Genomic DNA, 12,728 nt, shown 5'->3' on the forward strand with positions numbered 1-12,728 from the left:
AAAAGTAGTTAGTTACTCAGTTACTTAGTTACTTTTTAAAAACATGATACACAACCTGAATAGGCAATAAAGCAATAGACCTTTCAGCCCAATTCTACTTTTTCTGCATAATACATCATACAAAATGTAATCAAATAAAAAAGTCTCTTTTCAAAACTTGTTTTATTAGTTTTAATCTTTTAACTTTGTGCACATTGCATCAAGCAAAAATTAAATTATATGCAACAGTCTTTGACAATTAAACCTATTTTCTGCATATTCCAGAATATAAAATAAGATATATTTTTTTCTGTTTACACTCACTATTTCAAATAGATGCAAGTAAAACACTCCCTTACTTTACTCATTACTTGAAAAAAGTAATCGGATTACAATGATACATTACTTGTAATGTGTTACTGCCCATCTCTGATGATGAGAAGTGTGTGAGTAGCTAAGGCCAAAAACACCCAGTTTCCTGAATTCTTGAAGAACGCTGAAGTTTGAAATACTTCAGGCTGATCGAGCTGATGCAGTGATCTCACTGCATTATCTGCCACATAACCTGATCTTTGCTGATTGACTGGAAGAAATTCACCTGGTTCTACGAAATCACAGTGAGTCATAACGAGGTCAATGTTGATGTCCATTTAAGTTACCAAAAATGGCTCCTTGTGCAGTGAAGGGTTTATTAGACTGAGAGGCAAACTGCTTCTCGCTCAGTCACGTGGAATGGTTTCCACAGAACCCATTTAATATCAGCACTAGTACTGATATACTGGTCAACACAGAGCATGAAGTACAAATAAATACTTGTCGGTTTAAGAAAAAATACATGAATCCCTTTTGAGAAGTTTAATAGAAGTACAGCCACAAAGACTAGAACACCTAGTGTTCAAAAGTAAAATTACCACATTGTCGGGATGCTTGGGGCTTCCCATGCTTTAATTACAATATGATCAGACACATAGAGCTATTTGTCTGTTTGTATATCTGTCAGCGAATTTCCTGAAAGTGGGTGAAGAGGTGGAGCATGAGGAAATGAAGATCTTGGTACAGATTCAGACTGCTTACTTGAAATATGAAAAATAGGCCACTGGCTTTGGCAGATGATGTGCTGCTTTAACTGTTGAAAGTTTATCCCCTCACCTGTCAGTATCTTGGATATATTTGGCATTCTTTTAATTATTATCATTATTATTATTATGTATAGCAGATATGATAATGTTGGGGAGTAATATTAATTGCTCTTTGAGGTTGACTGATTTATGTGACCATCCTGTGAGAGAAGATGTGTTTTTCTACCCTTCTGCTACCAGCCTGAAGGCCTGTCTGTCTGTCTGCGAGCCAACAATGATTAAATGATAAATGGTAAATGGACTGATTCTTATATAGCGCTTTTCTACTCAAAGCGCTCTGTCATGTCATAACATGTCATAGTTTCAGGTTTCTGCAGTGTATTTGTTCTGTTTGATCCTTGTTACATTGGCTGTGTTTATGGTTTTTCCAGCCTCCGGCCTGAACGTTTGTCTTCATGTGTTAGTTTTTCATGTTTTTATCATTTCCTGTTTTAGTCTGTAGGTTCGGTTTTTTTCTGTCTTTTTCAAGCCTTTTTCCTGCTTTTGTTCCTCTCATTTTTGACTGAAAGCCCCATCGTCATTACTCTCACCTGTGTTTCATCGTATAATTAGGCCCGCCAATTTAATGCAGTTTCCTTGTATTAAAATATCTCTGGGATTAAATGTTAAGTTAAAGGTAGTAACTTTCTTTAAGCTGACAGAAAGAGTCTGACCCCTTTGAGATCAGGTACGCTGTATGTGACCCACAGTGTAGTATAAGTTTGACATCCCTGGTTTAGATCCAGTTTGTAGTCTGGATGGGAGGAGTCATTTATGGTGTTGTGAGCCTTCTTCGAGCTGCTATTCCAGGGTATGTTGAGAGTGGAGGAGAGCTGGGCATACAAGATGCCCAGCTCTCTGTGATGTGGACTCATAGAAGCTTAAAGCTACAGACACACTCCACCTCTCTCCCTCTGATGTTAAGTGGAGTATGGAGCTTTCCCTCTGTTGTCTGATGTCCACAATAAACTGCTTGGTCTTCATGGAGTTAAGGGTGACATTGTTATCTCCACACTAAGCAGCCTAATGTTCCAGCTCCTTGCTGTAAACCACCTCATTTTTCCCGATGATCAAACCCACCGCTGTAATGTCATCTAAAAACTTCACATTATATTTCAGTCATACATAGGAACTCAGAAAACCTATAAATGAAGCTCCCAGCACACATTTTCTCTGCTGATGTTAATCTCACAGGAGCCTTGATGCCTGCTCAATAATCCAGGTAAGTAAATCCCAAAAGGTTGATTCTGCTCTACTGGACGTAGCGTTTTCAGTGGGAGAAACGTTTCATCACTCATCCAAGGGACTTCTTCAATCTTTTGGGAATCTAACAGAAGGTTTGGAACTCTGCAGCTTTGAGTTGACAGAGCGTTGGTGATTTTTACACACTATAGACTCAGCACTCAGCGAGAACACGTTCTAAAAGTTCATGGCTAAGTTGCTGTGGTTCCACTTTGCAACAATAGCACTAACAGCTGATTGTTGTACATGTAGGACCAAAGAAATTTCACAAACTAACTTGTTGCAACTGTTGCATCCTATCACACTATCACACTCAAATTCAGTGAACTCTTAAGAACAACCCGTTCATTCACAAACAATATGTTATAAAGGCAGACTGCATGGCTTGGTACTACATTTTACACACCTATGGCCACAGGACTGAAAACATCTAAATTCAAAGATTCAAAGAGTTTGGCCCAATACTTTTGTCAACGTAGTGGATAGTCTTGACTTTCCCCTTTGTTAAGGTGTTCACCTGTTCACCTGAGTGACATATTTCCTTTCATTTTTGTTAATGATGTTTTTGTTACTTACTTATTTAGGATTGTTTTTTAATTTCTGATATTACTGCTTATTATTACAGATCATTAATTAGATACCCATATACGGTGGCCCTGAGAGGTCAAATGCAGTGCAACTTAAGAAAACACTAATAAATAGAAAAAGAGCTAAGGTATCCGTGTTAGTGCTGCGTGACATTGCAAATTTTGGTATTGATTCAATACCAAGTAAACACAGAGCCAGTATTACCGATACCAAAACTGATACTGATAATTTTAACCTATAAAGGCAGCTTATGTAGGGATAAATAGTGCCTCATAATTTATGAAATGAATCATCAATTTGCAAATGCTGAACACACTTTAATGACCGCAAAATCACTGTGATGTTTTACTTTCCACTATGATTAGTTGACAGCAAACAACAACAAAAAAATCTGTCAAAAGAATTTTCATATATTTTGACACCTGGAATGTAAATGTGCCCGTCTTTAAAACAATTTGGGCAACTTCAGACTGTAACTACGCCCATGTTAAATTAATAAAGGGATATAAACACAGGGAGCTGGGCTTGCCTGTGCCATCAAAGGCGGTCCTACTCATCACCAACCCTTGTTGGAGGGGGCTGTGTATATGATTCATAGTTATATGCCACATGTTGGAGAAATGCTTCACTCCCACAAAGCGTGTTGTCGTCACTGGTCAGCTCCCAGCAGCAGCCTCCTGAAGGGGGATCTACCCCGGAGGGCTCCGCAGTTCAACTCTCGACGAACAGAGGAGGACTCTCACAGTCCGAGGAAGAGGTTCTCAATGAAGATGTGAAGATAAGCAGCGCCTCGGCTCCACCACCAGCTCGTTCACACGCTCCAGCAACGGCGGCCTCATTTCCAGTAAATGCAATTTGCAGCAGCCCTCCACTCGGGCTTTTCTTTTTCCTTTTCCTTAATTTTTCTCATTTGTGAGCGATCGCTATGGCAGTTCAGTCCACATCCGGGCCACAATGCTTTGACTCCATTATTGTCTAAAACTGGCGGAGAGGTTGATAAACCTTGTCATTTTTTACATTTAAATAGACATTTTTTTGGGACGCGCAGTGACGGCTGGGGTCGAGAGGAGATGTCTAACCAAGGAGTTCGGCGGAATGGCCCCGTGAAGCTGCGATTAACAGGTAGCCTGCAACGCTTTTAAATCCCCACGTATTCCCACACACACACACCAGCTAGGAAGGCTCCGTGTATTTGCTGGCTGGGAACAGTTCACATGGGCTACGGAGTTGGCTCGCCGCCGGTGCTTTCTGCTCTCATTTGCACAGATTTGTTAGCAGCAACAGTGTATTTAAATTACTAGCTGACTTCACAGGGCTAAGGCAAGCAGGAAAAGCGAGGAAAACGCTTAATGAGGATATTGTTGCTCTTGGAAATAGTCTCAGCCTCGTGATTGTCGCCAGTAAAGCACCACCAGCCATAACAGTGGTACCCGGGTCGCTCAGCTCCAGTAATGAGCCGCCTTCCAGTTGTAGCTGGTTGACGCTTATCAAACCTTAGTGTGTATTAGTGTCTCACATTTATATTCCAGCTCGTAAAATTCCATTATTTTTAAACAAAGGGGAGCTTTACAAGTGTTGTGCTGTTCCGCTGACAGACGGGCTCGCACAAAAGTTGGCTAGCTGAACGTAGCATTCCCGGTTAGCTCTAATCAAGTCTTTATGACAGGACAAGCTTCGGCTGAGATGATAAGCAGCTCAGGTCACTGGAGTCTGAGCAGTGAGCGAGCAGTGCGCCAGAACCGACAAACGGCTGCCCCCCTTTGTTTTGGTGTCGTCGTTAAAGCAGGTTAAAGTTGTATCCGTGAACCCGTGGCCCCCTTTGTACCGCTACGTTATGATTCACTGGGAAACACTTGAATGTCACTTTGTTTGGAAGTAGCATGTAGCTGTGCTGGTCTGCTCGGACCTGTCGCTCTCCTCGGCATCAGCACACTCAGGAGGGGGGGAAATAAAAAGGTTTACACGAGAGCAGCTCACTGTTTTGACTGGAAGAGGGGGTCAGACGGCTGCCTCCTGGGTCTTTTTTTGTTTTGTTTTGATGTGCGTCCAAGGTCCGACCTGAATCCAATTAAAGGGCTGTTTGTTCCACCAGGAACTGCCGAGGGAAACATTTAAGTTGGTGATGTTTCTGATAGGAACAAGTGGAGATAAACAGGGGATCTCAGTGAGGTGAGTGGGATACATGCAGAGTGGCAGAAGACAGGAAAGCTTTCAGCAACAGTTTCACAATGACGCAAAAATTAGATACTGATCATCCATACAGTTGTATATGAGTGTGTATTTGAGAATGCGTTGCCTTCAAAACTGTTAGGATCCCAGTCCTTACTTTCTCTACAGTGATGTTCCTCTGAAGTAAGGCTGCTAACAGAAACTAGACACTGTTATTAACATATAAGCTCGACATGTACAGAGCCCTGCTTATATAGCAGAGCATCTGAGACCCAATGACTACAGCTGGCCTCTCCCATTCTCTACCGAGGATCTCCTAACTGTCCCTCGCTCTGATTTTAAAACCAGAGGTGATCTTGCTTTTTAGGTTTTGGCATCCAAGCTGTGGAACAGCCTTCCTCAGCCTGTCAGGTCAGCTGATTGTGTTATTGGTTTTAAAGCTGAAAACACATTAGCTTTCCCTTAGTCTCGTCCCCTTTATTTTCGACCCTTGTTTACAACTATTTGCATGTATTGAAGTGTGAATAGTTGATTATATGGCTGTCTATGTGTCCGTATTTTGGATCGTTATACTTTGATGTGTGGATTTTACTTAAACTGTGAAGCACTTTGTAACTCTACTTTGCAAAATGAAGTTATGTCATTTTTTTTAGGTACACAACTTCAAATTAAAGTGGACCTTTAAAGTTAAAAGGGCTTGTTGCAGAGAGTATATGAACTGAGAAGCTATACAAGTTAAACAAGGATTATTTTGAACCCCGTGTCATGCAAAGCTACTCTAGTAGACTTGCAGGGTTGAGGAAAAATGCGACTTTGGAGATGAGCATAATAAAAGTCTCGGTTGTGAACTAGTTTGTCACTGCAGTCGTCTCCTGGTGGAATTCGAAGAATCTGAGTCCACTGTAGGGAAAAAATGGTGAGAGCAGGACATTGCAGCGCACCTCTCCTGTTTAAGCTCAGTTAAACTTGTGAAACACTCATCAAGAGTCAATATTAAGCTCCCTACTTATCAATCAGCAAGAGAAATAGAAACTACTACTTGCACACATGTATGTGTTTGGCTTTCAGGATCCTTGCATGCTTTGTTTTGTTTTTTCAGTAACACCAGCTATCCATGGAAAGTCCCCCCCCCCCCCCCCCCCCCCCCCCAGACTTGTGTAATCTGGTGCTATCTCATCCATATGGTCCGCTCTGTTCCTTCGCTCAGGCCGTCGCGATCCCTTGTTCTCCAGCTCGTGCAAAGCGGAGCTCAGAGGAAGTTCTCAGAATCAGAATCAGAATCAGAAAGGGGTTTATTGCCAAATGTTGAGCAGGTTTACAACATTAGGAAATTGCTATGTCGTAGCTGCGTGTTGTCATCTCCAGTGGAGTTTTTTTTTTTTTTTTTTGACATAGCTCTCTGATTAATTTCTTCCCCCGACAGGTTGTGAGCGACGAGTTGCTACATTTAAACAGGCCCAGAACTGTTTGCGTCGTAGGCTTCTCTCCTCGCTGACAAGCCTCCTGTCCATTTAAAGCAGATGTTGCAGATGTTTGCCGGCTATTAAAGCAGGGGAAAAAAAATATCACAAGCAAGCTGCTAAAGCCCACACTTAGGCTCCTGAGGGCAGGTTTCCATTATAACCTGCAGCTGATGTCTGCTAAGTTATGTCATGAAACAAACACGGCTAATGGCGTAACATTACATCACATGCACCTAAGTGAAATTGCTGAGAAACGACTCGTCTTATCGTCCGATGCATCTTAAGCTCTGTCATGCACGCCTGGCTTCTGGCATAACTTGGGATGCTTTCCATCATCTGTGCCTAAATTTTTTAAACTTTGCAGAAAAGAGAGCACGTCATTTGTACCCTCAGCAAATATAGAACCACAAGCTCGCCTGTCATAGAAGTAAAATCAGACACATAAAATAGATGGTTAATAATCAGGCACAGTTGGAGCGATGTCCTCATGAAAAATGCTTCTATCTGGAAAGATGTGCACCAGAATAATAAAACTGACCGATGTTTAATTTAATTTTTTTTTTTTGTCTCTTCTGGTTAGGTCCTTTACGGGTTATTGCTGTTGTGTCTCAGCTCTGAGTTTACATGTGACTTGTTAAGCATATGGTTTGCTCATCTGAATTCTTTGGCGCGGCGTGAACCGCCGAAGAGAGCTATCTCAGTGGGATTCCCTGCAATTCTCCATTCGCGTTCCCACCTCTTCCTCTCTGAGTCACTCCTGTTCTTTCCGACTGTAAGCCTCTTCCCTCTCAGACCAGGGTCCAAAGCATATTTCACTCCCACCCTCTCTAACCGAGCTTCCTCATCACTCTCCGATCGTCCTTCTGTCTGATGCACTTTGTGTTTAGTTTATTTCTTTCTTTTTTTTCTGTTTTAAATAACCACACATGAGAGTTTGACAGTGCTGTTATTTTTCATGAAGTGGTTTGCAATATACCAATGAATGAACATGCAGAAAAAAACACACTTATTTGAAAGCTGCAACAAAGGCCCAGTGTGGGTTGGAGTGAAAGACTTGGGTCTTTTTTAAATTGCAAGTCCTCGCTTTTCAGTGCAGCTCATCGCCTCCAGATGGGGGTCTTTTGGATGCTGCTTAACTGCAGAAGAACCCCCCCCCACACACACACACACACACACACACACACACACACACACACACACACACACACACACACACACACACAGCTGGGCACCGATGAGGCTGTGGAGGCACACAGGACCTGATCATCAAAAATGTTTTAATGTGGTCTGAGCTGGCTGCTCGGTGCATTCATGTGGCCTCAGTCAGAGCCATTTTTACAGAGTGGCTGTATGGAAGTGATTTGGGTGCATCTGGGTGTTCAGACAGGATACACTGTAAATACACAGTGATTAGCTGCATGTGGTGAAATGTTGACTCTGCTCGGCCCATCGCGGTCATGCATCTTGAGCAAACATTTCCACATTTTTACTTTTTGTTTTGTTTTTTTCTAAGCTTTTGACAGGTTGTAAAAGAAAACAAAAGAATAGCTGAAAAAGACCAGGGAGGAGTGGGAGAGGTGGAGAAAATAAAACAACAAGGGTGGAGGAATGCAACGAGCAATTATGGCACATCATTTGTAAACACCCCCCCCCCCCCCTCCCCCCTCCGCTGTGAGCCTCCCATAATTTTTAAATTGTCCCATCAATTAATTGACTGGCTGAAGTTGGCTTTCCTGTTGGTTCAGCTGCTCCTCGATGAGGACAAAGCCTTCTTGCGGTTGCTTTAGCCCTCAACTGCTGCCAGCAACGGCCCAGAGGAGACCAGATGTAGCAGGCGGGAGAGAAGAGTGGGCAGCTTTGTAGAGAGGAAGTGCTCCCCAGACTCGAACACTTGTCCAAACGTCACCCCCGACAGGTGGGGAGCAGAGCAGTCTAGATCCCCTTATGATAATAAGTAAAGTGAAGAACCGCAGTCGTATTACTCAGCGGGACTTCAGGCGTCTAGTGTGTTGCTTGTGTCACTGGGTGGCTCGCAGATGTATGTGCTCGCTGAATTATAACAGTGTGTATGGGTTTGATTAGTGGGCAGCGTGTGTGGTTTGGGGAGATTAACTCTTCCTGCTGAGCAGAGCTTCAACACCTCATATTGGTTGCTTTGTGATATTAATATTCGAACAAACAGTATTTTCCTGTATCCACACACTCTGTTTTATTTGGTGTCTGAAAGAATAGGGAAAATCAGCCGCGGTGTTCCCTGTTTGTACTCAAGTTTTCGACAGCAGAGATCCTCAGCCGGGGTGGCTTGTATCCGAAGGGGATTAGTTCTAGAGATACCAGTAGGGTACAGAGCTCATAGTCCTTTGAGAAGCAAAGCAGACCACTCATGATCCATCCTGGTAGCTTATCTACAGCTGTTATTTGGGGAGTAACTTTTTTTTTTACATTTCGATCCAGATGTTGAAGCTGTGCGACAGATATTTGGGAATTTCAGTGCGGCCGTTTGAGCTCTTGTTGGCAGAGTTGGGACCACAACTGAGACAATTCAGGTCCCCGAGATGCTCAAGTCTGACACGCAGGCCCTCTGTGTGCCTCAGACTTCCTGTATTGGAGGTTGCAGGCCTTCATGCCTTTTATTTGACAGCAGCACTAGTGGCCAGGACAGTGGAGTTATCAAAGGCAGAATCAAACCAGTGTTGACCCAGACAAAAATCTAGATGAATAAATGGGACTAAAGGCCAAATCGGAGGGGGAAAAATGCACTGCTTTTCTCAAGCTTGTGTGGTTGCCTCACATGTAGGTTGTGCCGCCTCATCTTCTGACCCATTTAAACACTAAACACACACACAGATGTACATCTTTTGCACTGTGTGTCAATTGGCCCTCCAGGTAGAGAAGGATGATCATGTCTGCTGTTATCTTGAGACAGGGACGACCTCCATACCTATGTTTTATGTAGTGTATGTGCTCGAAGCCACGGTTAATTACAGTTTTTAAAGAATTTAGATTAGCAGGGTATATTCAGGGTCCGGGATGAGTCAGATCAGGATCGCTACACTCCAGGATCGCACTAGTGGTGTGGCTTCTGTGGGCCTGACAGGGAAAAAAAAAAGAGTGCACAGAGTGAGACCATCTCTTTGGCCTTTGGAAAAATGCTAATCCTTCAGGGTGGTTTGGGGAAGACCTTCAAAGGCCTGCTCTCTTAACCTGGCTGTGGTGGTTAATGGGCTTGAATTGGATTAGTGGTGCGTGTGAGGGAGGGACGTTCCAGTGAAAACTAAACAGATTCTCGCCCGCAGGCACTTCTCCTATCATCCCCTGCATAGCTGTTATACATGCTGTCGGTCCCAAAAGCCCAACCCTCCCAACCCCAGCTCCATTTCTTGCCTACTTCCCAAACTGGTTCTCCCTTTGAAGTTAGAAACTCCACTTGAGGGTATTTTTTCCATTAGAGAGTTGCATGCATAACCGATATCAGTCCAGAACCCTGTTTGACTTTAGATGCCCTTGCATGTCTAAAAGAAGTGTATACTGAAGAACAGTATCCATCAGACATTGTGATTATATCTTATTTTACTGACAATTTGAGGGTAACTTGGGTCAGAATCACCCATGTGTGCATGAAGCTCGAGTTGTCTTTCACCTGATGGTCAGGATGTCTGCGATTATTTATTTATTTATTTTTATCACTCAGCAGCGTGCCCAGGTGAGATCACTCAGCACGTTTGCACAAAGTCTCATTAGCACTGATAAACATCGACGCATGCATGTAACCTGAGATTAATTCTTCAACGTGCTAGGTTGACTTTAAACTCTGATGGACAGGGGTTGACAAGATTATCTGTGTAACTCTGACTAACTTTAAGCAGATGGGGTGCTCTCTAGTCTCCCAGTGTTACCAGCTGTTGGTGGTGGTGGTGTTGGTGCTAAAGCCACAAGACGCCAACAGCTGACTGGAAATGTCTGTTCATGCCTTAGCCTGACGTTTGAGCCCCCTTGAGTGCTCTTAGGAGACAGGATCAGAAGAGAGATGTTTATATTCACACCAGATCACATTTCCAATGGCATCTCCTCTGAAGCTGAGAAAATACACCACTGGATTCCTGTGCAGTAAAAAAATCTGACCGCATACGCACAGACAAGTAACTATGATATTTTAGCAGTGGTGCTTGCCTCAGAGTTAGAAAAATCCTAAATATGTGCAGAGGCTCGTAGTTACTCACTATTCCCGGTCTACTCTCGAATGACTGTCTGGTTGATAAGCGTTGCGGTTTCCTTCGCAGGAAGTCACTTAAGATATCAAACTCAAGATCCAGCCAAAACTGGGAGTGCCTGATGAGTCAGCGCTCGGGCAGATGCTACAGACACTGAACTCACTCATGTTTACAGATGTAGTCTGATATCTGCTTTTAACCCATATTATTACAGGCAAAGTGTTTGATGTACAAATGGCTTAAGACTAAAAGCGTTTTTTTTAAAAGACCAATACAAACCAATACAGCAGGAGACTTGTGCACTAATTGTGTAGGCATACTTAGTTAAAGATAAACACGTCTAAGCTTGTCTTTGAAATGTCTGCATATCTATACACTTTAGTAAGTATTGGAAAAATGGGTTAAACTATATGGAATGTGCATTTGATGCCTTGAGCTAGGCGCTTTTCTAAACATGAAACAGGAAATCATCAAGTCATCAGGGCCCTGCAGTGCGTGCCTACTCATTATTTAGTCAGCACAGTTTCTTTCATCTACTGACCAAACAGGACTCCGTTTAAATTGTTCTCTCTGTAGCCACATTGGGTTGTAAAATCTCTGCCACTGTTGCCACACGGTTGTTGTTTTTGAATTATTCCAGGCCTGTATTGACCGCCACTGGTATTGCGGGTGTATAGTGCTGTTAACCCCCTCATCTGCGCTGGGTCTAATAGTTTTTTCTGGTTGATATCCAACTTCAGATTCTAGTGATGTAACCAGCCACCAACGGTGCTGCTTTTTTCCTCTCAACCAAAATATTTCTTTTTGCAGAGCAGTCCAATGCAGAAAAACGATTATCAGCAACAGGCTTGCAGAGTTTCCTGCACACAGACTTTATTTTATTGTAGGCAGCAAAGTATATTTGGTGACTCATCTTAGCAATTTTTCCAACTGTCTGAGAGAGCAATTCTATCTGCACTCGGTTTACCGGTGGATGATCCCCCCCCCCCCGGTCTTATTTTAAAAGTTCAGCTAGCCCTGGCCTCTCCATCTCGTATTTCTGCTGTCTGTCCAGAGAGCTTCTCATCCCACGGTCAGACACGGTTCAACTCCACCATCTTGCACCGCAGCTGGTGATTGTACTTTGGCTCTTAAAATCCTGAACCTGCAGCCAGTGGAGAGCTGTATGCACGAAGCTCACCGAGGTTTCAGAGCAGAGCAGGGACTTCCTTGGCCAGCTGCAACCCAAGGTGATGGCGTCTCTCTGCAGGATGAGACTGACTGTGCCTTATGCTGTTTCATTATTCATTTACAAGCTTTCAAATTCTACTTTAGATATTTTATTTTGGCTGCTGTAATACAGGGATTTCTCAACTTTTGAGCTAAAGCATATCGTCTCATATTTAACAAAAAACAGGAGCATCTTAAACAAGTATTACTTAATAATTTAGAAAAGCACGGGTGTGCCTCGTTCCTCGCACACATGGATGCCCTCACAAATGGTTTCAGCATGGCTAAATTTGGGTCAGACATGATGACGCATGTCCTGTTGACACTTGTCAGGCACTTTAAACGCGACTCGCAGCGCATTGTAAAAGCCGTTTATTGCATGCACCTGCACACAGCGGCATTCGGCTCTAGTTAATGCTGACAATTACTGTTAATGAACATGTGACGTCACAGCGTTAGTCGGACATTGCTGGCGTGCAGCGGAGCGCTTTCATCTACGATGACCGTGCTGTTATTGTCCCGAGATCCACCCAGTGCAACGCATCCATTGGCGAAGTGCAGAAGGGAAAATATGGCATGGTGGTAATGATGTAACGGTGCTCCCAGACGAAGCTGTGAAGTCATTCTTAGAAACTAAAAGTCCCCGGGAAATTTTGGAGGGAGCACGCGGTGGTCCTCAACTTCTGTTAAACAAGTTGGTACTAAGCACCCCTCCACTGCAGCTTGATCCAAGCCTCTCCTCTGCTCTC

General features: G+C 43.3%; 1 protein-coding gene across 2 annotated transcripts in view; it reads left to right on the forward strand.

The window, feature by feature from the left end:
- Positions 1–3,488: 3,488 nt before the first annotated feature.
- Positions 3,489–12,728, forward strand: part of LOC147332050 (E3 ubiquitin-protein ligase SMURF2) — a 52,647-nt gene continuing 43,407 nt past the window's right edge. The window contains exons 1-2 of one of the 2 annotated variants that reach the window (XM_086288454.1): positions 3,490–3,771; positions 3,955–4,049. In XM_086288454.1, coding sequence (XP_086144580.1) covers positions 3,998–4,049 — 52 coding nt within the window. In that variant the 5' untranslated portion in view covers positions 3,490–3,771; positions 3,955–3,997. Of the gene's footprint in view, positions 4,050–12,728 lie in introns of both variants that reach the window. The other variant, XM_086288453.1, reaches the window with a different exon arrangement.

This window comes from Aulonocara sp. 'chitande type north' Nkhata Bay, linkage group LG4, assembly GCF_057382095.1.
Source record: "Aulonocara sp. 'chitande type north' Nkhata Bay isolate Kocher_YH1m ecotype deep benthic linkage group LG4, A_spYH_male_GT1.1, whole genome shotgun sequence".
NCBI classification, from domain to species: domain Eukaryota; kingdom Metazoa; phylum Chordata; class Actinopteri; order Cichliformes; family Cichlidae; genus Aulonocara; species Aulonocara sp. 'chitande type north' Nkhata Bay.